At 37.5% G+C, this 27,663-nt stretch overlaps 1 protein-coding gene across 1 annotated transcript; it reads left to right on the top strand.

The window, feature by feature from the left end:
- Positions 1 to 19,542: 19,542 nt before the first annotated feature.
- On the top strand, positions 19,543 to 27,264 carry LOC132611485 (alpha-soluble NSF attachment protein). Its single transcript, XM_060325904.1, has 9 exons — positions 19,543 to 19,795; positions 20,871 to 20,920; positions 21,031 to 21,103; positions 21,762 to 21,841; positions 22,173 to 22,324; positions 22,719 to 22,878; positions 22,961 to 23,008; positions 23,325 to 23,405; positions 27,006 to 27,264. The coding sequence occupies exons 1-9, from the start codon at positions 19,651 to 19,653 to the stop codon at positions 27,084 to 27,086; spliced, it is 870 nt and encodes a 289-aa protein (XP_060181887.1). The 5' UTR covers positions 19,543 to 19,650; the 3' UTR covers positions 27,087 to 27,264.
- The last annotated feature ends 399 nt before the right edge of the window (positions 27,265 to 27,663 follow it).

Raw genomic sequence — 27,663 nt, 5'->3', positions numbered from 1 at the left:
GCTCTTCAGAATAGCAGAATCCGATCCCTAGACTGGCGGCGTATCACCAAGTGCGCCTGCACCTGCGGGCATGTAACGCAGCCCCCGAAGAACCGGGGGTCAGTACGAAAAATGTACCGAGTATGTAAAGCAGAAATATATCAAACATAATCATGATCTGGACCGGAAGCACAGAAATATAATAGACATGCTCATAAGCCGGACGGACAGAGTCATAGTTGTTGACACCCAATTTTGTCCCTCCTTTATTTTAATTTACTCGGGCTTCTAAATTTACTGACGAGCTAAATACTTTATTTTCACTATTTTTTTTTTATTATTATTGCTACTACTAGTAATATCGCTACTGTTATTTTCAACACTACGACAATTTACGTTACCACAAATTTTAAATGATTCATCATCATTTCATTTTTTTCGGGTTTGGACTCATTAAATTAATTATAGAACAACACTTTGTAAAATCATTATTTCTTTACATATTAATTATTAATTGTCTTCATATAGTATACATTGTACTAGTTGTTAAATTAGAAGCCCAACAATAATTAAATAGCGGAGGAAGGATCAACAATTTTCAGCCAAATTAATGACCCGAAATACAAATGCAATGTTATTCCCCTACCCAAATTATCAACCCAGACTCTAATTAATTAAACCAACCCACATTATTCCCTACCCAAAACAATTCAGCCCACATTATTTCCCTACCCAGCCCAAAATTATCAGACCCGGCCCAATATTTTTACCCTAAAACCTATTCTCTTTCTCTTTCCTTTTCCCTTTTCTCCGCCTCCCTCTCCCTCTCTACCCTACTCTCTCCCTTTCATCATCATCATCGCCACCACGCGCCTCCCCACTCACCGACGACCCCACTCCTCCACTCACCGCCGCACTCCGCTCCCCTTCATCATTTCTTCACCCCCACCACCTACGCTCCTCCGCTCCTCCATCTCTCTCTTTCTTAAACAAAACGAAACCCTATAAATCTGGGTGCGAATTGAATCTAAAGGGGGAGGATGGACTGAACGTTTTGGAAGAAAAAGGAATCCCTACTCTCTGTTTTTTTTAAAATATCTGGTTTGATTCATCAAAAAAAGGGATACTTTACTACCCTCAACATTTCTACTTTACCTACTCTAAATCTGGGATTTTTGTTTAAATTCCGTTCTGTTTTCGGGATCGTTCGAGTTCAAGTGTAGATTCGACGCCATCGGCGCCCCGTTCACTGCACCTACAAGAGGTAAAATCCTTATCCCTATTTCTATTTTTTTTTTTTTTTTGTGTTCGTTATGGTTAAGATAAGTTCCCATGTAGTATAAGGCGCATTGTCCGCAGTTTTGGTTGCTTCCCTTTGCTTCATATGATTCTGTGAATATGAATGTCCATGTTAAGTATAATGCATATGTGCTAAGTTGATTTCCTTTTCCGAATTTGAAATATTTGGCTGAAACTTGGTTTTAGATTTTAGCATTATCTTTTGAATTCTATCCGCAACGACAAGCTGAATAAAACAAGAATGATCTGTTAGTAGTCGTTATAATATGGGGGGTATCCTTTTCAGCTTAGTCATCAACTGAATTTTAGCGAAATATTGTGTTTGAATGCGAAATTATGATTGATGTCGCGTTAAGTAAATGCTGATACGAGTTTGGTTCTTCTTTTCGCTTCACCTGATAATAATTCTGTTTTAGGGAGTTGTAACGAACCTGTAATACTAGTCTTTACCATTCTTTTAAACATAAACAAAAAATTATATGTTCAAATGAGTGGCTTCACTTGGTATCAGTTGGCATTAGGTGGCTTTTCTTGTGCTCCCCATCATTATGATGAATGAGATAGCTCATATAAAATGACTACCTGTTTTGATCTAAACCTTAAATCGTACCAAATTTTATGCTTTAGTCTTCATTGAAGAATCATGAAAGAGAATAGTTTGCCTTTCATGTTTTCTGTATCGATTTTGTTTCTCGGATCTTCAGTTTTGTTGAAGTAGTACATAGGCATATTGATGACTCGCATTTACTCAAAATCTGTTGTATTTTGTTTCTGTTGAGTAGGCTGTTGCTTTCATTACTTTGCTTAACTTTCACTGCATTTTTTTTCACCTTTCCCTCAGATTCATGGCTTATTTTGTAGGCAGTTTTAACTAGTTTCATCTCTATTCGGATTTCTTCTTTGGTGCTTATTTAGTACATTCAGTGTTTCACTTGAAAATATGGCTTAAGATCTCTATTTGGTATTCACATGAGTCAGTTTTCTGAAGTTAGTCAATCCTAGTTTGATCTTATTCAGTGAATTTCATGCCCGCTTAGTGTGCTAATCGTGTCACTTGATTGATAGCTGATTTAGATTGGGCGTCAAACTTGCTTGTGATTAACATGTGTCCTGTTTTGAAGAGCATGATAAGATTATAGTTAGTTAATAATGTCTCATGGGTTTAGATATGGATAGAGGATCTGTGGTATGTTTAGATATGTTGTCGCCTCAGTTAAGTATGCATATATTGAATGCAACCCTGTTCTAAGTTAGATTTTCTTGTTTGAAAGGCCATGCCAACAGATTTTCATGAACTTGACTACCGTGTATGATCAGTTTTGTCCATTCTGTAAAATGTGTTCAAGCAGTTTGGTAATGATTTAAAACTGTTCCTACATGTCTCTAGATTTAAGCTAAAGCTCTCTCTAAGTTTCTCTTATATGATTTTAATTTGGGCATGTCTTTGAACGAATAAAGATGAAACTCAGTTATGCGAGAATCTTAAAACTTGTTTAAACTGTTTGGTAATATTAACCCCTTCATCCTGTCGGGTCAGACCATGGCATAAGTTTATAAAACTGAAAAGAGGAATAGATAGGCAGCCTTTTGTTGTTATGGAAGAGCTTTTGAAGTTTGAAACATGATTTATTCTGGTTACTGAGCAGTTGAAACAGTTTACATATAGCATTATGAGATGAACATGTTCGACATACACTTTGCTTCTCCTTTATCTGAAAAACCGAAACATATCCTTACCTTCATTGCATATATCAGAATCCTCGTGCGCTGGTTTTGACTCTATTTGATTTGAGTTTGAGTTGAAAGATTGGTTTCATCATCACCTGCCTGCATACTGTGTTCCTTAAAAACCTGCTTGCGTAATTTTGTTCGCAGGGGTCTATTCCCTCAAATATTTCTGCTGTGTTTACTTAATTAAGGCTATATGCTATGTATGCCTAAACCTGTTTGGCCCCTTTTGAATCGAATCTGGAGTTTTGAGTAACTATCCTCAAACGAATCAGTCTCCAATTTGAACCTTTTGGAAATAGTTGGTCGTATTGGAATATACAATACCCGGAAAAACGAACTAAAAGAAATTAGGAAACTGTTGCTGCACTCAACCATTTTGCTGCTTCGCTTTGGGCCATGAACCGCTGCATTCATTGAGTTAAATTTCAGCCACTCTTTGAGTTAAATGTTAGCCTTAATCTGAATTGAATTCTCATTGCATTTCGAGATTGAAAACACTACTTTTAGATTGACTTTGCCGCTGCAAATGTTCCGCGAGTAGTCATTATACATTCTTGGGTTTCTCCGCTGTTTCTTTGAGTCCCACAGTGCGTGTTCTTACTCGTATTTCCTTTTGAATATCCTGTTTACTTTGTGCAAATATCCTGCATATTCTGAGGGAGAAGTAGAGTATAATAACCGAATTCGGGGTTGCTTGTACGTATGTTTTAGTATTCTATATCAAATTAAGAGATGATATACTCAAATATACCTGAAGTTATACAGCCTTGCGGTGCCCACAGGCATACTGGGACCTGTATATATAAGATATACTGAGGTATATCAGTTCTAGTATATCTCTCAGAGCGCTTCTATGTCCCATGTGAATGTATATATATGGAACATATTAGATATACATAGTAAGTGTGTGAGCCTTTAATTTGTCCTCCTTTTTCATTCGCATTATACATGTTTAGTCTTATTTGTTAATCACATACTAATCTTTCTTTCGTTTTATGCATGAACACCGCATACGTGTCTGAGGGGACTCGTCTTCTCCCGTACTCGGCGTTGGGCTAAAAGCCCAACGAAACTCCTCATCCTGAGTCAGCTCCGCCCGCAGCACAAATAGAAAACAAAATCTGGGCTGAAGCCCAATAGCAAAACAGACCGTGGCAGCAGTCCGAGAAAATGGGCCTAACCCATGCACTCTTTACTCTCTTTCTTATTCTTATTGTTGTGTATTTTATTTGCTTTGTATGACTAACATTTTATTTTGTCTTACTAGATTAGATGAACCATAGTGAGTTTAGCGAAATTAATGGGTTTGATTTTAGTAATTGGGTAGGAAGAACTAATATTTAATTCCATAATGCCATTTTCTCCTTTTATATTAAATTATCTATAGTACTTATAATATTTATCTATATCAAAACAATTGATCTTCAAGAGCGTAAAGCCATGAACGCGTATTTTTAATTATACTCCTACTATATTGGGAATCTTAAGGTATTACTGATATACAAATATGAACTCGAATACATTTTATAAACAATCCTTCGGGTTTAAATCAAACACATACATTTTTAGCTATAGTTAATAAACATGATAAAAAAGGGAGAAGGAAGATTTCATCTCGTCCGTACTCTTAAAACAAAAAAAAAATAGTTAAGGCCTACCAGAGTTATTTTCAATTATGTTTAAAACGCTACATATCCCGCGCTCCTTCAGTTCATAACTAAACTCTTCTTTTATACAAATTATTATTTTTACATGTCTTATTTCTAATAACATTATTACCTTTTACTTTAATACTTTAGCTATATTTATAAGTTATTTCCTAAACATTTATAATACTATATTTACCCTTAGTCTAATTAATCATAAGTCCGGTCGGTTAACCATTGTTAATGGGTCTTAAAGGGTGCCTAATACCTTCCCTTTAGACTAATTGAACCCTTACCTAGAATCATTTGGTTTCGTAGACTTTAAAATCAACTTTAGATAAATAATAAACTTTAGGTGTCCTAATTCACCGCAAATAATTAGATGGCGACTCCTTAAATAACAAAAACAGGAATCTCCAATATGTCGTACTCCTTCTAATTAAACTCTCGGGTTAAAATGGGGTATGACAGCTTGGCGACTCCGCTGGGGAATCTACCTAGGTTCTAACCATAACGGACTTAGTTTAAATAGGCTTTGTGTGCTTATTTTAATTACTTTATTTGTTTGTTAACTGTTTTTACATGCTATTAATTGTTTGTTTGATATAAACTGTTTGTTTGATATAAACTGCTTATGTGTTACTTGCTTTGATAAAACTGTCATTCCGTTCATATTTCCTCCACTTCTGGAAAACTCACACATATTCACACACTTAAAACGGCTTCGCGGTTCGCGCCCGTTCACTACTAAATTACCCCTTTAGTTGGATTGATCTTGTGGATTTAGTCGATCAGCGGTGCAGTCGACGGCCACAGACTTTCCACTCCCAAGTTGTCCGCTTGGGGGAACCTTGTGTCGTAAGAAGCCAACTCTTAGTCAGCCTAAGATAGAGCTAAACCAACACACTTTATTAAGAGCATACGTTTCATGACCTAGGAGGTTTAATACCCTTGGTATATTAAATCCATTAGATGACTTACCCAAACGTCCGAGTGGGTTCACGACCCCGAGTGACACCAATCATACCTTATATGCATGTTTGAAGGATAACTGTGCCTAAATATTGACTATTTGCTCTAATTGATTAAACTTTAGGAAGTAAGGAATGACTAACGTTTCTATGACAGGTATACATTTGCATCGGAGTACAACAAATGACGAAGATCAAGGGCATCACAAATGAAGCTAGAAGTTAGGCATAGAAATTTTATTTACCTTATTTAGATTAGGAAACACTTTATGTTGTATTCATTTGACATGTAATAAATATTACATTATTTTTTACTTTTGAGAAATAGAATCTGTTTAATTAATCAAAGCAACGGGATGACATATTATGGCACATTTTATCCTTTAAACAACGTTAGGCCCACCTCTGGCGCAAAGAGGTCACATGCATATTAGGACGTGCTAGTTGTTTTGATATAATCGTTTACATTTGTTTGACAACTTGTTTGACTCTACTTGATAAATTATTCGCTACATGCCTTACTCGACTTTACGTGACCATGACTTTACCTAGATATGTTCATGAGATTAACATCGTTTATACTGTATGTCTATTTTATCTTATTCCCGAACAGAGAGTTGATTCGTGTTGACGCTCGATGGCCGACCATCCTTACATCACGAGGTCAAAGACGTCATCGTTACCTGAACGTAGTTGGGCTGTCCAAGGAAATGAAATTACTATGTCTGATCCGGCCGCATCTGTTCCAACTGGTGTAGAAAACCTCGTGATCGCTAGCGATCCGCCTGAAACTTCCGAACATGGAACTGCTATTCAACGGGATGAACATATCGCCCGCCTGACTCAAGAAATTGAGAATCTACGTGGAGAACTAAATCGGGTTAGGGACTTGACCAATTTATCCATCACACTCCAAAATTCACCTTCTGAACCTAGCAATACTGCACCAGAACCACCTCGTTTCCCATCACTCGAATCCCCAGTTCCTGAGCATTTTCCTCCCCAAAACAATGCACCTACTAACAACAACTTGCCTCCGATCACCCCCGCAAATCCACCAAATCCAACATCCGTCTATACTCCCCCACAAAGTCAACCAACCACTTACACTAGCTATACTCCTCCACAAAATCAACCACCCACCTACACTACCTATGCTACTCATAATCCACCACCCGTCAACCCACCAAGTCAATCGCTAGTTCATACTCCCTATGTTCCTTTACCCACCAACACTAATCCACTACCCACGACCACTCCTCTAAACCCACCAAATCAACCACCTATAAACACCAATTATAACACACCACCTCTTGTCCAAAACACCCCCATCGTCCAGACTTATCCAACCCAGCATATGCACGGGGCACACTTTGTCACCCCAAATGCACAATATGTTCCTCCGGTATATGCCACAGAAACACAAACCTTTACCAACCCAGTAACGGTCAGGTTCCAACCCGAGGTAGATCAATACGAAGAAATGGAAAGGGATGCAAAGGCAGGGGCAGATAACATACTGCTAAAAGAAATCCACAGTCTCAAAGAAGCAATGAGGAACCTTCAAGTTGCTAGAGGAACTAAGAGTGTAGAATATGAGGATCTTTGTGTCCAACCTGACGTCGATTTACCCGTAGGCTACAAACCGCCAAAATTTGATACATTCAATGGAACAGGCGACCCTCATACACACTTAAGGGCTTATTGTGACAAACTGGTTGGAGTGGGCAGAGACCAGAGCATAAGGATGAAGCTCTTCATAAGAAGCTTATCTGGCGAAGCACTTACTTGGTATACACAACAGGATGTCCGTAAATGGCGTGGTTGGAGTGACATGGCGCAAAACTTTATGGACAGGTTCAGTTTTAACACCGATATCACACCAGATAGAGTTTATATGACTAAGTTAACCAGGAAGTCAACTGAGACGTTCCGCGAATATGCGTTACGTTGGAGGTCAGAAGCAGCCAGGGTTCAACCTCCGATGAATGATAGGGAAATGACTGCTACCTTCATTGAATGCCAGGCTGGCATATTTTACGAGAAAATGATAGGTATGATGGGACAAAAATTCACAGAAGTTGTTCGAATGGGAGAAGCACTGGAAGAAGGAATCAAATCGGGGAAAATTCAGGATCTTATTGCTTTACAAGCAATGAACAAAGCTATACAATCTGGTTCTATCAACGGGATTAAAAAGAAGAAGGAAGATGTCGCTGCAGTCATGAACGCTCAAGGACATGAGCCGAGCCAAGCCATTCCATACTTTAACCACCCACAACAAACTTTCCACCCTTACCACTACCCTGAACCCTACCAAGCTCCACTACCTCCTTACCCCGTTTACAACACCCAAGCAAACTACTACCAACCCCGAGCACCTCCGCATCAAAACCCACGCCCGTATCAACCCAACCAAGCTCCAACTTACCAAAATCGACCACATACTATACCTAGAGCCCGTCCAAACCCTGACACCAAAAACACCCGTAATTACACTCAGATCGCTGAACCCTTAGCTCAATTGTTCGAAAGAATGAAAGCAGCAGGCATAATACAACCGATTGAAGGAAAAATTCCCGAGCCTATCCCAAAATGGTTTGATGGTTCCAAAAGCTGCGCATACCACTCTGGAGTTGTTGGGCACGCCACTGAAGATTGCTATGGGCTTAAAAACAAAATCTAAGCCCTGATTAAGGAAGGAGTAATTCAGCTCGTTGAAGCTAAGCCCAATGTGGTCAACAATCCTTTGCCTGCTCACGGAAATGCCAAGATTTAGAGGAGTCCAGTGCGGAAAGAGTCAGATAGGTGATAACATAAGCCTAAAAGCTAGCAATTCAAGAAGAAATCAAAGTACGACATTAGGTTAGACAACCTAGTTTGCAACCTTTCCTTTAGGTGCGAACTACGCTTGACCTGATTCCTCGGTGGATACGTAGGCAGCCCACATAGGGACTCGGTCATACTAGGTTAGAATTTTTCCCATTGGCATGCATACGAACTACGCTGACCTGATTCCTTTGGTGGGATACGTAGGCAGCCCACAAAAGGTTCGGTTGCTTTACAACAACAACAACAAAAAAAAAAAAAAAATATCTTATCCATACGAACTACGTTCTGACCTGATTCTCATGGTGAGATACGTAGGCAGCCCACATAGGGTTCGGTTGCGCTATAACAGAAAATTAAAAAAAAAAAATCCTTACACAAAGACTATCAACATACAGACCCGTCACCCCTAGATAAAATCCAACAAACCCTTTACCCTAGATATAGCAGAACTACGCCAACCTGATTCCCTTGGTGGGATACATAGGCAATCCACATCGGGTTCGGTCCCTTTATTAGAAAACTTCAGACCATTCTCCATTACGAACTACGTTCTGACCTGATTCCTCGGCGGATACGTAGGCAACCTATATAAGGTTCGGTCACACTGCAACATAAATTTAGTACACCCTTCAGAACCAAAACTGGGGCATATTTTTTTTTTTTTGAGAAAAAAATATAGATAAAAGAACGGGGACATTGACAAGATTAAGGCTACCAGACAAGAAATATTATAAACCAATTGCTTTAGAAATGTCACAGTCCGAAGTTGACAGAACATTTTACAACTTACATATATTTCCTTACATACATACATTTAAATATACATATTTCACAACTTATATATATATAGTTATATTTTCTTATACATATACTTACATACCTACCTTTCAAATGAAATACCTTCTTTCAGTCGTTTTCACTACTAATCATCTACCGAGATTTGAACGGAGATCACAAGATCCAAACAAACAAGACGAATGAAGTGTCAACAACGTCAAGCTTCGAGTCAACACGAATCAACTTCCCCCTCCCAAACTAAAAAATTTTCTTTGAGTGCAGGAATTAAAGGACCGCAAGATCAATAGTCAAGTCTATCAATCACGACGAAAAGCATCATCTGGCTCATTAGGGCCTCGTCTCCAAAAGCCAAACGGCTTTATTCCTAACCCTATCTTTAATTTTATTTTATCACAACAACTTTATGACTTCATACATCTTTTTGCAGGTTAAAGACGAATCAAATCAGGATTACGCGTCATTAATTCAGCCTGTCACAATACCGTCGACATCATCAGCCGAACGGCTATGCTATCACTTTAATACCTTCTTTACATGCTTTAACCACTTTGCCCTGAACTTTACAGGAATCAACATTAAGTCTCCGAAGACAACCGGAGAGATTTATCATCAAGTCCCCGAAGACAACCGGAGGCATCATTCGGCTATACAGCCTCGCATGCATAAGAATTATCATCAAGTCCCCGAAAACAACCGGAGACACAGCATCAAGTCCCCGAAAACAACCGGAGACACAACATCAAGTCCCCGAAGACAACCGGAGACACAACATCAAGTCCCCGAAGACAACCGGAGACATTGCATGGCTATACAGCCTCACATGCATAAGCCGGACGGCTACACTATGACTTTACCCTCTATTTTATCCTAAACTTTACAGGAATTAGCATTAAGTCCCCGAAGACAACCGGAGACCTAGCATTAAGTCCCCGAAAACAACCGGAGACATAGCATCAAGTCTCCGAAGACAACCAGAGACATCATTCGGCTATACAGCCTCACATGCATGAGCCGGACGGCTACACTACGACTTTACCTCATACTTCATCATTTACTTTACTGATTTTAACAACTTTACCCTGAACTTTACAGGAATTATCTTTGAGCCTCCGAAAACAACCGGAGACGTCATCCACTTTACAACTTTATCCTGGACTTTGCAGGAATCATCATCAAATCTCCGAAAACAACCGGAGACATAACATCAAGTCCCCGAAAACAACCGGAGACATAACATCAAGTCCCCAAAAACAACCGGAGACATAGCATCAAGTCCCGAAAACAACCGGAGACATAGCATCAAGTCCCCGAAGACACCGGAGACATCGCATGGCTACACGACCTCACCTGCATAAAGCCAAACGGCTATACACTTATTTTTACTCCTTACTTCATTCCTTTATTTCATCATCTACCTTACCACTTTAATAAATTTACCTTAAAATTCGCAGATATCATTTATCATCGAGTCCCGGAAGACAGCCGGAGACCTTATCACTATCATCTTCCAATGCAACTAGAGATATTATTACATCCCTAGCATGCGCATCACACATTCATTCAAGTCCCTGAAGACAACCAGAGAGAACATTGACCACACGGCTTCATTTTTCATTCCCCCAATCATATTTACGATCATTCACACTCTTTATAGTTTTACATTTTAAACTTTATTACTAATTTTGACATGAATTTCAGTTTTGGCAGAAAATACAACCTGCAGCGACACAGCACAACGTGGAACTTTATCTTACGCAGTGAACTGGGGCAAATTTGCTAAAGAGGAATACCAAACTCACAAGCAAAGGTCACGAATCTACTCTCGAACTCAATTCCGCCTATGTCCACAAACACGTGATACGTAGGTTAATTTCTCTTTCACATCCTCCGCTAAAACTCTACTAAATCTACTCTTCTCGCCATCTCATATTCCTTTCTACATCCCCAGTGTTTCCATAACTCAACACTGGGGCATCTTTGAAGAATTTACACCGTGTCTAGTAGAGTCCTACTTATAGGTGTGTTGTGCACCACATTTATAATTAGGAGACTATAAGCATATGTTCCATTCTCGTCATCTGTCCATGACTCTTGCAAAGTCATAAATCCATAAATAATATTCTCTCCACAGGTTCAACCACCAATTCTCTAAAAACCGTATTTCCTTACAAATCCATATTTTGTTGGTCGGAACAAAATTGGCTACTACGTCAACTTCTTCGCTCGAAAACTCTTACATCGTCTCCGATCGAAGAGGGGCATCTGTTGACACCCAATTTTGTCCCTCCTTTATTTTAATTTACTCGGGCTTCTAAATTTACTGACGAGCTAAATACTTTATTTTCACTATTTTTTTTTTATTATTATTGCTACTACTAGTAATATCGCTACTGTTATTTTCAACACTACGACAATTTACGTTACCACAAATTTTAAATGATTCATCATCATTTCATTTTTTTCGGGTTTGGACTCATTAAATTAATTATAGAACAACACTTTGTAAAATCATTATTTCTTTACATATTAATTATTAATTGTCTTCATATAGTATACATTGTACTAGTTGTTAAATTAGAAGCCCAACAATAATTAAATAGCGGAGGAAGGATCAACAATTTTCAGCCAAATTAATGACCCGAAATACAAATGCAATGTTATTCCCCTACCCAAATTATCAACCCAGACTCTAATTAATTAAACCAACCCACATTATTCCCTACCCAAAACAATTCAGCCCACATTATTTCCCTACCCAGCCCAAAATTATCAGACCCGGCCCAATATTTTTACCCTAAAACCTATTCTCTTTCTCTTTCCTTTTCCCTTTTCTCCGCCTCCCTCTCCCTCTCTACCCTACTCTCTCCCTTTCATCATCATCATCGCCACCACGCGCCTCCCCACTCACCGACGACCCCACTCCTCCACTCACCGCCGCACTCCGCTCCCCTTCATCATTTCTTCACCCCCACCACCTACGCTCCTCCGCTCCTCCATCTCTCTCTTTCTTAAACAAAACGAAACCCTATAAATCTGGGTGCGAATTGAATCTAAAGGGGGAGGATGGACTGAACGTTTTGGAAGAAAAAGGAATCCCTACTCTCTGTTTTTTTTAAAATATCTGGTTTGATTCATCAAAAAAAGGGATACTTTACTACCCTCAACATTTCTACTTTACCTACTCTAAATCTGGGATTTTTGTTTAAATTCCGTTCTGTTTTCGGGATCGTTCGAGTTCAAGTGTAGATTCGACGCCATCGGCGCCCCGTTCACTGCACCTACAAGAGGTAAAATCCTTATCCCTATTTCTATTTTTTTTTTTTTTTTTGTGTTCGTTATGGTTAAGATAAGTTCCCATGTAGTATAAGGCGCATTGTCCGCAGTTTTGGTTGCTTCCCTTTGCTTCATATGATTCTGTGAATATGAATGTCCATGTTAAGTATAATGCATATGTGCTAAGTTGATTTCCTTTTCCGAATTTGAAATATTTGGCTGAAACTTGGTTTTAGATTTTAGCATTATCTTTTGAATTCTATCCGCAACGACAAGCTGAATAAAACAAGAATGATCTGTTAGTAGTCGTTATAATATGGGGGGTATCCTTTTCAGCTTAGTCATCAACTGAATTTTAGCGAAATATTGTGTTTGAATGCGAAATTATGATTGATGTCGCGTTAAGTAAATGCTGATACGAGTTTGGTTCTTCTTTTCGCTTCACCTGATAATAATTCTGTTTTAGGGAGTTGTAACGAACCTGTAATACTAGTCTTTACCATTCTTTTAAACATAAACAAAAAATTATATGTTCAAATGAGTGGCTTCACTTGGTATCAGTTGGCATTAGGTGGCTTTTCTTGTGCTCCCCATCATTATGATGAATGAGATAGCTCATATAAAATGACTACCTGTTTTGATCTAAACCTTAAATCGTACCAAATTTTATGCTTTAGTCTTCATTGAAGAATCATGAAAGAGAATAGTTTGCCTTTCATGTTTTCTGTATCGATTTTGTTTCTCGGATCTTCAGTTTTGTTGAAGTAGTACATAGGCATATTGATGACTCGCATTTACTCAAAATCTGTTGTATTTTGTTTCTGTTGAGTAGGCTGTTGCTTTCATTACTTTGCTTAACTTTCACTGCATTTTTTTTCACCTTTCCCTCAGATTCATGGCTTATTTTGTAGGCAGTTTTAACTAGTTTCATCTCTATTCGGATTTCTTCTTTGGTGCTTATTTAGTACATTCAGTGTTTCACTTGAAAATATGGCTTAAGATCTCTATTTGGTATTCACATGAGTCAGTTTTCTGAAGTTAGTCAATCCTAGTTTGATCTTATTCAGTGAATTTCATGCCCGCTTAGTGTGCTAATCGTGTCACTTGATTGATAGCTGATTTAGATTGGGCGTCAAACTTGCTTGTGATTAACATGTGTCCTGTTTTGAAGAGCATGATAAGATTATAGTTAGTTAATAATGTCTCATGGGTTTAGATATGGATAGAGGATCTGTGGTATGTTTAGATATGTTGTCGCCTCAGTTAAGTATGCATATATTGAATGCAACCCTGTTCTAAGTTAGATTTTCTTGTTTGAAAGGCCATGCCAACAGATTTTCATGAACTTGACTACCGTGTATGATCAGTTTTGTCCATTCTGTAAAATGTGTTCAAGCAGTTTGGTAATGATTTAAAACTGTTCCTACATGTCTCTAGATTTAAGCTAAAGCTCTCTCTAAGTTTCTCTTATATGATTTTAATTTGGGCATGTCTTTGAACGAATAAAGATGAAACTCAGTTATGCGAGAATCTTAAAACTTGTTTAAACTGTTTGGTAATATTAACCCCTTCATCCTGTCGGGTCAGACCATGGCATAAGTTTATAAAACTGAAAAGAGGAATAGATAGGCAGCCTTTTGTTGTTATGGAAGAGCTTTTGAAGTTTGAAACATGATTTATTCTGGTTACTGAGCAGTTGAAACAGTTTACATATAGCATTATGAGATGAACATGTTCGACATACACTTTGCTTCTCCTTTATCTGAAAAACCGAAACATATCCTTACCTTCATTGCATATATCAGAATCCTCGTGCGCTGGTTTTGACTCTATTTGATTTGAGTTTGAGTTGTGTTCCTTAAAAACCTGCTTGCGTAATTTTGTTCGCAGGGGTCTATTCCCTCAAATATTTCTGCTGTGTTTACTTAATTAAGGCTATATGCTATGTATGCCTAAACCTGTTTGGCCCCTTTTGAATCGAATCTGGAGTTTTGAGTAACTATCCTCAAACGAATCAGTCTCCAATTTGAACCTTTTGGAAATAGTTGGTCGTATTGGAATATACAATACCCGGAAAAACGAACTAAAAGAAATTAGGAAACTGTTGCTGCACTCAACCATTTTGCTGCTTCGCTTTGGGCCATGAACCGCTGCATTCATTGAGTTAAATTTCAGCCACTCTTTGAGTTAAATGTTAGCCTTAATCTGAATTGAATTCTCATTGCATTTCGAGATTGAAAACACTACTTTTAGATTGACTTTGCCGCTGCAAATGTTCCGCGAGTAGTCATTATACATTCTTGGGTTTCTCCGCTGTTTCTTTGAGTCCCACAGTGCGTGTTCTTACTCGTATTTCCTTTTGAATATCCTGTTTACTTTGTGCAAATATCCTGCATATTCTGAGGGAGAAGTAGAGTATAATAACCGAATTCGGGGTTACTTGTACGTATGTTTTAGTATTCTATATCAAATTAAGAGATGATATACTCAAATATACCTGAAGTTATACAGCCTTGCGGTGCCCACAGGCATACTGGGACCTGTATATATAAGATATACTGAGGTATATCAGTTCTAGTATATCTCTCAGAGCGCTTCTATGTCCCATGTGAATGTATATATATGGAACATATTAGATATACATAGTAAGTATGTGAGCCTTTAATTTGTCCTCCTTTTTCATTCGCATTATACATGTTTAGTCTTATTTGTTAATCACATACTAATCTTTCTTTCGTTTTATGCATGAACACCGCATACGTGTCTGAGGGGACTCGTCTTCTCCCGTACTCGGCGTTGGGCTAAAAGCCCAACGAAACTCCTCATCCTGAGTCAGCTCCGCCCGCAGCACAAATAGAAAACAAAATCTGGGCTGAAGCCCAATAGCAAAACAGACCGTGGCAGCAGTCCGAGAAAATGGGCCTAACCCATGCACTCTTTACTCTCTTTCTTATTCTTATTGTTGTGTATTTTATTTGCTTTGTATGACTAACATTTTATTTTGTCTTACTAGATTAGATGAACCATAGTGAGTTTAGCGAAATTAATGGGTTTGATTTTAGTAATTGGGTAGGAAGAACTAATATTTAATTCCATAATGCCATTTTCTCCTTTTATATTAAATTATCTATAGTACTTATAATATTTATCTATATCAAAACAATTGATCTTCAAGAGCGTAAAGCCATGAACTCGTATTTTTAATTATACTCCTACTATATTGGGAATCTTAAGGTATTACTGATATACAAATATGAACTCGAATACATTTTATAAACAATCCTTCGGGTTTAAATCAAACACATACATTTTTAGCTATAGTTAATAAATGATTTCCTTCTGCGCGTTCGCGCCCCCTCTAGGCGCGTTCGCGCAGGGTTAAAATTTCTGACTGGATGTTCGTTCAGTAAAACGGTCATAACTTTTGATACCGATATCGCGTAGAGTAAATGATTTCCTTCTGCGCGTTCGCGCCCCCTCTAGGCGCGTTCGCGCAGGGTTAAAATTTCTGACTGGATGTTCGTTCAGTAAAACGGTCATAACTTTTGATACCGATATCGTATGAGGGCCCACGACCTATGGATGGAAAGATAATTCAATTATCTACAACTTTTATTTCTGGGCATTTTCCCAAATTCCAAACTTATAATACCGTTTTTGCCCCTAGAAGTCAGATCATCCGAAAATGCTTCCTTAAATTGTCCTTTTGGAGGGCTTCCACTTTGATTTGGCCCAAGGGTCCTTCTTGAGTTGTGTTTAACTTCACATATGTGATTCATATAATTTGTCACATGTCCCAAAAAAAAAAATCTTGACGTGTGGGCCCCACCTCAGCTTACAAATAATTCGACGTTCGAAAATGCAGGATATAACAATATATATATGCATAAAAACAGTGCAAACTTATGTATGTTTATTAGCAATATAAAATATACTCCCTCCGTTTCAATTTATAGGAACTCATTTGACTGGGCACGACATTTAAGAAAGAGAGAAGACTTTTGAAACTTGTGGTTCAAAATAAGCCTTGAAAATTTGTGTGACTGTAAATCATTCATAAAGTGAATTTGTTTCCAAATTAGGAAAGAAGTCACTCATTTTGGCACGGACTAAAAAGGAAATAGGTTCAAACAAATTGAAACAGAGGGAATATATATTATCACTATAAAAACACAACTACATATACATAGATACACTATAATCCAAAGTGTTGGGTCCGGGCGGAGCACGGGCATACGCCATCTAGTATTATTATAAAAAAGAATACCTATCCGTTAACCGGTTAAATTTATGAAGAAAAATATATTCTAGGTTTCCTTTTTAATTGTCAACCACCATATTACTATATTATATAAGAGCAAATGTGAGGACTTTTGTAGTCCTCACAATAATTTTCCAATTTTTTAAAAACTTTTTAATTAATTACTTTTATGTCCTAATCTTATTTATTTAAGTCAATTTTTTATTTTTTGTTTTTAAAGTCTACTTTTCAAAAGCCATCGAACCTGGGGACTTTTGTAGTCCTCACAATAATTTTCAATTTTTTTAAAAACTTTTAATTAATTACTTTTAGGTCCTAATCTTATTTATTTAAGTCAATTTTTTTGTTTTTTGTTTTTAAAGTCTACTTTTCAAAAGCTATCGAACCTCCTACCTCATTTTTCACCTTCTTTGATTTTCTGATTGGTGCTCGATATCCGCATTTGAGCCCAATTAATCCAGATAATTTGCACTGTATCGCGCCTATTCGGGGGGAGCGCTTCCTCCAAAGATTTTTTTCCATATCCATGTTCGAACCCCTAATCCCTAATTAAGAGAGGAGCAGCTCCATCCGCTGCACAAGTAAAATTATGTATTTGTCTTAAAAGTTCATTAACTATGTATAGATTATTTATTTAGAACTAAATAACTTCAAAAAATTAGGATACATAAGTTATAATGTCAAATTCTGGCCCCAAATTTGATTTGAATTAAATAATTTCATCAAAATGGAAGTTAAAATATTAAAGGAGTGAAATGAAAATTTTGCTTTCATATAACTACCCACTTGTGGGACTACAATGGGTATATGGTTGTTGTTGTACACTTGTACTAACACAAATTATATTTCTTTAGTTGAAATATCTACTTTTATATCTTGAGTTTGGGCCCGGGCTTAGCACGGGCCTCACATAACTAGTTTATGTAATACGGACTACTACTTTTTAGAATCAAATTTCCTCATTCCTTAATCCTTACTTAAAATAATATTTGCATATTAAAATGGACACTCTATATATATGTCAAAAGTGACGGGGTTCATTCGCACAAATGCCTCTATTACGGAGTAGTCTTTAATTTTTATCCTTCAGCCCTTTTGGCGCAATATAAGTTTAGATTTTGCACGTCGAAGATTACATTTAGCTCTGTCCTATGTATCATAACATCCCGCAAGTTAAGCTGGACATAGCAAAATTTCAACACTCAACATTATTTGAAAAAAACATAAGTTTAGATTTCGCTCGGTATATGTATCGTAACTTCCCACGAATTATGCTTGACAAGACGAAACTTTCAACATTCAACATAATCTAAAAAATACTACAACAACTTATGCAACATAATTTAATTCTTACAAAACTTATGCCAAGCCAGACAAAAGTTCATTTTCCGACGATAAAAATGTTACAGAATTTATGCTGGGCGAAGTTGGTCTAGATATTTTCATTAAATAAGCAGTAGGGAAAAAAATTAAAAACCACAAATATGAGGGACAAATATTAAAGACCTCTGCATTTGAAGAGCAATGGATAATTCACATGAATGCCCCATCTTGGGGTGGTCTTTAATTTTTGTCCCTCAAATCGCAGGTCTTTAATTTTTGTCCTTTGGTAGTTTAAGTAATAAAAAAGCGGCAAGCGGCTGAAAATATCTCTGACATTGAAAAAACAAAAAAAGAAATTCGAATCTATGACCTAATTTCGCAAATCAAGTTTTCATAGAAACTATGCTTGTTCAGATAAAGTTACATAGAAACTATGCCTTGTTCGGCATAGTTTTATAGAAATTAAGTTATTCAACATAACTTCATTTCTACGGTGTCGGACAAGGCATCGTTTTCTATATAACTTTGCCCGAATAGGTATAATTTTAAAATTTTGCCTTGCGAAATTGTTTTTTTTACTCTCCTTGGAGACGAACACAGAATGTCTGATTTCGTGGACCAGCGCATCAGGCTCAACTGAAATGTGGTGGGGCCCAGTAAAGTATACTGGGTGGGTCTGGATGGTGAATAGTACATTGCGAATTGCCCTTCTTTTCGGGTGGTCTTTAAATTTTGCCCTTCAGCTAAAACCCATGGGTTCCGGGTTCGCACCCCCACACAGTCAAAATTTTAAAAAAAATTCGCAAGACAGAGTTTAAATTTCGCTATGCCCCCACCGGCATACACTTGTGAAGGAATTACCAAAGTTTATGCTGGACCCGGCATACTTATGCCTTATGGGAAGACTTGGCATAAGTATGCCGGGTCCGGCATAACTTTAGTAATTCCTTCACAAGTTTATGCCGGTCCGGCATAAAGTTTGCCCATAAGTATGCCTCACCGGCATAAACTTGTTAAGGAATTACCAAAGTTATGCCGGATCCGGCATACTTATGCCAAGTCTGCCTATAAGGCCTGAGTATGCCAGGTCCGGCATAAATTTGGTAATTCCTTAACAAGCGTATGCCGGGTCCGGCATACACGCGACCCAAACCTTGTCTTGCAATTTTTTTTTTTTAATTTATGCTTGAGTGGGGGTTCGAACTCAGAACCTCATGATTTCTGCGTGAACGCTCAGAGTTGCAATGTGAAGGGCAAAAATTAAAGATCAGTAATATGAGGGGCATAATTTAAAGACCACAAATATGAGGGGCAAAATTTAAAGACCACCCCAAAAGAAGGGCAATCCGCCCAAAACAAAGTTCCATGCTGGTCCGCAAGCCCGACACAAAAGTGACAGGCCTAGAAAAATCAAAGCCCATCAATACCTCAAACCGGGCTCTCTTTTACTTTTCTAGACATCGCCACCGCATATTCTTCTCATTTTCCTTGTTATTTTTCAGAATACTTGAAAGAAGAGCTATCGATCAGATAAAAAATGGGGGATCACATAGCAAGAGGTGAAGATTTCGAGAAGAAGGCTGAGAAAAAACTCACTGGTTGGGGCCTTTTTGGTTCCAAATACGAAGATGCTGCTGATCTCTTTGATAAAGCTGGCAATTGCTTTAAACTCGCCAAATCATGTTTGTTCTTTTTCGATCTGCTTCTATTTCTCTTCGTATGTTTTTGAATGCCCTAAATTCACTACTCTTGTTTTCGGATTATGTGAGAATTTGTGTGCATTTTCTTATTTATTGTGAGGATGATTGTTTTGTCAAATAATTTAGATGATTGTGTCAAATTTTTCTGGATTTCATTAGTTAATTTAATTGTTGGAGAATTTGGGAAGATTGTCATTTGTACCTTTTTTTTTTAATTTTAAATCTTTTAAATAACTGCAGCATTGTTCATTTAAGGAGAGTTATTTACTGAGCAGATTTTATGTAACTTGGATGTAAGTGATGATTGAGTGGGTTGTAATTTGCTTACAGGCGAATCTACGATTTCTAGAACATGGCTAAGGAAAAACTATATTAAGTGGGAATTGATCCCTAGTTCTCTTTCTCTACGTAAATAACTAAACATTCAATCATGGGTTCTAGCAGGTAATATTATACCAATTATAGAAAATATATACTCCCTCTGTCCCATTTTATGTGATACACTTTCCTTTTTAGTCTATCCCATAAAGAATGACACATTTCTATATCTAGAAATAATTTAACTTTAAACTTCCCTTTTATCTTTAGTGAAATGATTTAAAGCCACACAAATATCTATGGATTGTTTTAGACTGCTAGTTTCAAAAGTCTTCCTATCTTTCTTAAACTCTCTACCTAGTTAAACTATGACACATAAATTAGGACGGAGGGAGTACATAAAATATCTAGTTTTACGGAGAGACCATGGGTTCACGTGGCCCAAAATTTATATATAAATTGGCCCCTGCTTGCTTGTAGCTTGGTGTATGGGCCGATTTTGATTATTCCCTGTCATCTTTTTTCCTTGGTAGAATTTATTCTAGAGATGGAAACAGATAAGAAAATTACCATTTTCTTCAATTTAGATTTTTCAATTGTATAAGATGGACATAAAAGTAAGGCAAGGTCTTAAGTTTTGAAGGATCTTTGGGGAAAGGCTAACTGTTTCATAAATTCAATCGCCATTGTTGCATGCTACGAAATTGCAGAATAATTTCTTGTTACCTGGTTCTTTCAGGGGATCAAGCTGGAGCAACATATGTTAAATTGGCTAATTGTCATATTAAGGTAAGTGTTTGATCCTCCTGTAGTAAGTCGTCTCTCATTGATGCTCTTTCCTTTCACTCTTTCTAACAGATATTTCAGTTCTTGAAAGTATAATCACTTTATGTTCACAGTTGGATAGCAAACATGAGGCTGCTAATGCTTATGCTGATGCTGCTCATTGCTACAAGAAGTCAAATACTAAAGGTTTGTAAGTCACGTAACACTTATTTGCTTCAAAACAGCACTTTTGTATTGCATCCTTCCAAAAAAATATATTTGCAACATCTTTTGATGCAAGTCCGTTCTGCTCTACATACAAGCCTCTTATCATTAGGAACTTCTTAGAGGTTTTGCATTTAGTTATATTATCTTGTCCCAGGACAAATTATTTGTGTTTGTCGGTGTCATACTTGATTGGACCTTGTTCCAAGGTATTTTCTCTACCATCCGTAAGCTGCTAGATGCTCTCCTTTAGGGTTGAGTTTTTTTCGTTTCTTTTTGCTATTATGACACTGGTGATGTGTTAGTAATTTATAATGAGGATGTTAAAAAATCGGAGATTGTTGCACTGCCAAGTCAACTATTCTGGATATTGCATGATATAGAATTTCTTTCAGAGATAAGTTTCAGATTATTTAAAAGCAGAAACTATTCTGAAACATTTGGAAACTTCTGAGTTTCCTAGGTGGAAATAGCGAATTTTGTGGTTGAAGGAAAGAATAATAGACAATATAATTCTAATGCCAATCATTTCTGAGAATGTTCTGTGAAAATCATCAGACTGTAATTATCTTTCCAGTCCTCCTTAGTTATCTTTAGCTGTGGCTTACACAAACTGAAATCTGTATTGTGTATCCTGCAGAGGCAATATCGTGTTTAGAGCAGGCAGTGAACATGTTTCTGGAAATTGGAAGGCTAAATATGTCTGCGAGATATTACAAGGTATAACTATATTATTTGCAAGAATCTAGATATTGTCTTTGATGTTTTAGAGGCCTGTTCTCTGTGTCCAATCAGACCTTTCATGTAAGACTGGGGTCTATTTCTTTGGTCTAGTCAGCTCAATGCTTAGTTTCTTTTATGTACTTAACTGATTGAACTTCTTAAATAACAATGAAAAGTGATAAGTGATTGGTGTCGCTTTGTTATTAATGTTGTATACGACTGTTGTGCCAGAGGGTTGTATCAATTGCAGCTATTATAGTTGGAGTATCCCCAGGGAGCTTGGTTTCGCTGGTTGAAAGAGATGTAATGTGCTCTGTCCTGTGTGCAGGAAATTGCTGAATTATATGAGCAAGAGCAAAACTTGGAGCAGGCTATTAGTTACTACGAGAAGGCAGCTGATCTTTTTTCAAGTGAAGATGTAACAACAACTGCAAATCAATGCAAGCAGAAAGTTGCTCAATTCTCTGCTCAAATAGAGAAGTAAGATTCATAGTATTTAGGTAGTGTGATATATTTTCTTCCAGAAAATGAAAGAATGTCTATTTATGTCATGAAACAATTATTGCTTAGCACTGGAAGATATTGCACATTTCTCTGTCAAATCATTAAGGTTGATCTGTTTTCTTGGACTGTTGGTGAAATCAATCTATTGTGCGGATGAACCAAACAGGAAAGATAGAAAAGAGGTCAATGTCAGTAGTTAGGAAAAGGTTATCAATTCCAAATTAAAAGTAGAACTATGGATAAATACCATTTGATGTGTCCCATATTTCACGGTGTTAATAAAGTTGCAAGCTTCTATTTTAGCTTCTTATTGTTTTATGCCTTTTAAGAATTGAATGTTCTCTTACAAATTCTGACATCATTTTCTCAGATATCCGAGAGCGATCGAGATCTTTGAGGAGATTGCACGTCACTCAGTCAACAACAACTTGTTGAAGTATGGAGTTAGAGGACACCTTCTTAATGCTGGTATTTGCCAACTTTGTAAAGGGGATGTTGTTGCAATCAACAATGCCTTGGAGCGATATCAGGTACCAGTGTTATTGTTCAGCCACTAAGATTTCTATCCACAGATATGATATCAGTAGGTAAATATTGCATCTTCATCTGCAGGAGCTGGATCCAACATTTTCAGGGACACGTGAATGCAAATTGCTAGTGGTATGTCATAGCTTGTATTTTCCGGCTTGTGAATGTTTTCTTTCCTGCTTTCTGACCCTTTGCTTTTAGAGAATTGTTGGGTCTGGTCTTTGTGAAGATGGTTCTCATCATATCAAATCTATAAATTTCTATCTTATTTCGCATGATCCAATGCATCTATGGGTAGTTACCTCCTAGTATTTTGAATGATCATATTGAGATGCGTTCATGCAGAGGCCAAAGCCAATATAATACTTGCTGCTTCACAGTTATAATACATGTAATTTCTGAATGTGACATTAAAGCGTTAATTTTGGAGGATTTTCTCTAATGACAGGATTTGGCAGCTGCGATTGATGAGGAAGATGTTGCAAAGTTCACCGATGCTGTCAAAGAATACGATAGCATGACACAACTGGTAATCTTGAACTCCACACCTTCTTACCAATTAAAAGAAAACATGTGTTTCGGTGACATGACTTATATTGTAAATTTTACGCTTCTGAGTAATGTGTTTCTTGTATTGGATACACACACACATGCCACACAGATATATGTATGTATTCTTTGTATCAATGACCACCCTAATTGTTCTGGACCATCATAAGTTTAGTCTAAAAGCAACTATGATGGAACATCATGAAACCCTTGTCGCCCACATCACCAACAGTTACCTGAAATGTTTCTTTAGTCTCTAGCATTTTTGAAGGTGAAAAATTCATTTCATTCATTATAGTCCTTGAGCAGGCAGTGAGGGTGAGTCAGGGGCCAATGTTGGGTATGATGACCTCAGTTTCTTCCCTGCTCTATAGAATCACGATGTTCTTCCACTTTGCAAGAGGTTTTTCCTTGCTGGAGAATATTTTTAGTTTTGCTTCCATGCTCATGCAAAAGAGAATTTCTCTGATAAGCAAAATTTTTAGGTAGAGCAATACTGGAGGAATCCCTTGTACAGAGCTTATGACAAAAAATAATCCAAATAATTCTCAAGTATATAGTAGGCTTTTGGACATGAGTTGGTTGAGATTTGAAAAAGAAAAGTAAGATTTGAAGTTGAACTTGTGTTCAGACATGAAAGCAAAATTGAAGTTTTATGTGAAATTTTGAAAAAACTTGAAGAGCTCCTAAAACTAGCTTTTAGAACTCCAAATTTATATTTTAAGTTTGAAGTTAAAATCTAAGTTACTCAGACTCGGTGCGGGTGTCCGATACGGGTGCGGATCTAGAGGTCAGATCCTTCATGATCTAAATTAATATTCGGGGATACCGATCCAGGTATGGATACGGATGCGGGGATTCGGCTAAAAATAATTGAAATATCTAAAAATAGAATTATAAAACCTAAATTATGAGATATTATGTGGAAACATGAGGAGAAAATATTGATCAAGAGGAGAATCCCGGAAGGAGATGAAAGGAAAAGGAGTGAAATAGAAATTTCAATGTACAAGGTATTCCATTTTCTTCAAGTCCACCTTAGCTTTTGTTTTGATTATAGAAATCATTGGATCTGTCCGGAATTTCTCCGTTGATTTTGGTCAATGTACCCAAAAGCGGTTGACCAGATCAGGTATGGATCCCACACCCACACGCGTGTCGTGTCGACACGGGTGCGGCACCGAAAGTGTAGAGTCCGAGTAACTTAGGTTAAAATAATGAGTCAATTTGATAAACAAACACTTAGTTGAATAATCTCCCAAGTATTATTTCAAATATTTGGAATCTTATCTATGGCCAAACAGACTATGCTATGCGAAAAGCTCAACATATCATCTATGCACATTGTTATATCCTTGTTCTGCTAAGGACCAAAACAGACTAGTCTTTGGACATTCCATGTGGTTCCTCAACTCCCTTGTAAGATATGCAGCTTCTCTCCAGAGTGCTATTGTTAATGCTTGAAGGTTACTTTCCATGCTTCATACTAGGCATACGCGGTGTTATTAAAGCCCATGGCTTCGTCGCTTAAAGTGATGAAGCAATGCAAATTAAGGGATTATTGCTTTATGGGCAATGCGCTTCAGATTTTCAAACAATGACGTGCAAGGTGTTCGCCACGAGAAGTGTTGATTCTTTGAATCTCGACTTTGAGAAGTTAACTAATATCAAAATTATTGTATAGTGGATGCTGAAATTAGTCCAATTGAAAATGCTTACTACAGTACTAAATTCATATGGTATTTTAATCTTCTGTAAGTTGTGTGCTCCACTTCAAATAAGTCTACCCTTCACTTCTCGCTTTTCGTTTCAAGCTCCTGGGGCCTGTTAGTTCTTTGCACTTTATGCTTTTAAATCACTGGCATACCTCATCCACTTAGGAGTTCCAGCGGTTTGCAAGACCTAATAAAGTATAAACACCAATGAAGTTGACAGTAACTTCCGAACCTAATTGGCTGTCATTCAGTGCATAAGCTAGTAGCATCTTCATCAACTCTTATGAAGCACCACTATCTGACCTCAGGGTCTTGGGGTCTGGTACTGAAGGTTGAATATTTGGCATCAACTCTACTTGTTATCTCTCTAGGGTGCTTAATTTATTTTTGCCAAAGAGACTTGTCAATTCAACAAATTAGGGGGACACAAGCTGGACCGACTTTTTGGGATTTGAGATTTAGAAGGGGTTTTCAAGATTGGGAAGTGAGTGAGTTTCAAATATGGATAGAATTGCTCTATAGGCAAGTCATTCTGGTGGATAATCCCGATGTGTGGCGGTGGAGCCCGGAAAATAATGGAGTGTTTTCTGTGAAGTCTTTTTATGAGAAATTGTTGGTTAGGGAGGAGGTTGATTTCCCATGTAATGCAATATGGGTTCCAATTGTGCCGAAGAAGGTGTGTTTCTTCACCTGGCTAGCCACTAGAGGGGTGATCTTGGCGGTGGAGAATCTTAGAAAGCGGAAGGTTGTCTGTGTCAGTTGGTGTTACATGTGCAAGGAGACAGGCGAGAACGGTTTCGAACTTCTTGGGCAATGCCAAGAAGTATGAAAGAGTTGATGTTCAATTGGAAGAGCAAGAGGAGGAGGAGAAGATGAAGGGCTTGGAAAGTGGTTCCGCTTGCGTTGATGTGGGTGGTTTGGAGAGAGAGAGAATAGGAGAGCTTTTGATGGAGTAGAGTTGAGTTTCTCTCAGTTGAGTAGTAATCTCCACTACCTTATTTTCTTTTGGTGTAAACAGAAAGTTCCTTGTAGTGTAGATGATTGGGCGGAGTTTGTAGACAATCATATTGTGTAGATGCTTTCCTTGTGGTATATCCCTTTTGTACCCCTAGTTTGGCAATGTTTACGAATGAAAATACCTTTACTTGATTAAAAAAAAATGTAACAGTAAAAAAAAAAAAAGTAACAACAGTAGCATAACCATATGGATATTTAACTCAATGGTTTTGGTTTTACGGCAATTGTCTAGATATTGTGTAGCTTTGGAAGCTAGAGGTCTTCAGCAGCTTTTTATACCAACAAAGAACTCTTTTTTGGTTGAGCACGAGTATTCAAGCTGTTTGAGTATATGAAAGAGGCATGGTTTTCTGAGGAGACTTAGATTGCATTGGAAGTTTTAGAAGATATCGGGAAGTGGATGAAATTGAGGAGCAGAGACTGCAGTTGACCCTTATTTTACTGTCTATGGAGGATAGAGAGGGTATGTTATGTTAAACTTGCATGAGAAGGCTGCAGGTTTTTATTAGTTATAGGGCAGTAGTCACATTTGAGTATAGAAACAGCTTTACTGACCTTTAAACTTCGCTAAATGCATTGGCATTTGGACTTGAAAGCAGAATTTGATATGTGCAGGCTGTACGAGTGTTTCCCATAGTAATTATTCATGCCTGAGGCCGCTGACTTAATAAAACAATAGAATCTATTTGCTTATCTGGTGACAACATATTCAATCTTGACATATCTATATGGTGGATTCATTTTTTTGTTTTGTTTTTTGTCATCAATGCTATTGACTTGAGCACATATTACTATGTTCATTTACAATCTACTTATGATGTTTGTATTGTGGCATATATCTCACTCAGGATGCTTGGAGGACAACACTTCTTCTAAGAGTCAAGGAAACATTGAAGGCGAAGGAGCTCGAGGAAGACGATCTTACTTAATTTGTTCCTCTGACCTATTGTAAACTACTAGTACATTTATGTGATTTTGTTTGTACTGGGTGATTGATTGTTATCATGCTTGCTTGAATGCATTGTATTTGTACTAATCTGAGTTTGGCTGGTTACAAGGTTTTTGTCTAATGGTCGAAGTTGAAGCCTTGAGGCTGAGAGGTCTAAAGTCCATGTTTTGTACAATTCTGTATTGGTGTGGGTATTTGTACCATCAATTATGTGTAAATAAATGTTCTTCTCATTTGGACTAGAAGAACGATAAAATGAAATTGTTGGTTGCCAGGAAGGAAGAAAGTGAAATTGGAGTTAATGAATCGCTTGCAAGTTGTAAAACAAGAAAACCAGAGCTAGGATTACACTCCTAAATTGGCTAGTGATAGTAGTAGTAGATTACGTGTTGATTAAAATTCTTGTTGATTTCGTGTCCCGGATGTGAATGGGCAGTGTCCAATCCTCCTAACTCGATCGTGTAGGACTTGGTAATTATAATTGACTTAAATTACTAACTCTTATAGCTGGACACAAATACTTGTAAATAGGAAAATAGAGTTCTAAAGGCATTGTT

Source organism: Lycium barbarum, chromosome 9 (genome assembly GCF_019175385.1).
Source record: "Lycium barbarum isolate Lr01 chromosome 9, ASM1917538v2, whole genome shotgun sequence".
Taxonomy (NCBI): domain Eukaryota; kingdom Viridiplantae; phylum Streptophyta; class Magnoliopsida; order Solanales; family Solanaceae; genus Lycium; species Lycium barbarum.
This window is presented reverse-complemented; position numbering and strand designations above follow the sequence as displayed.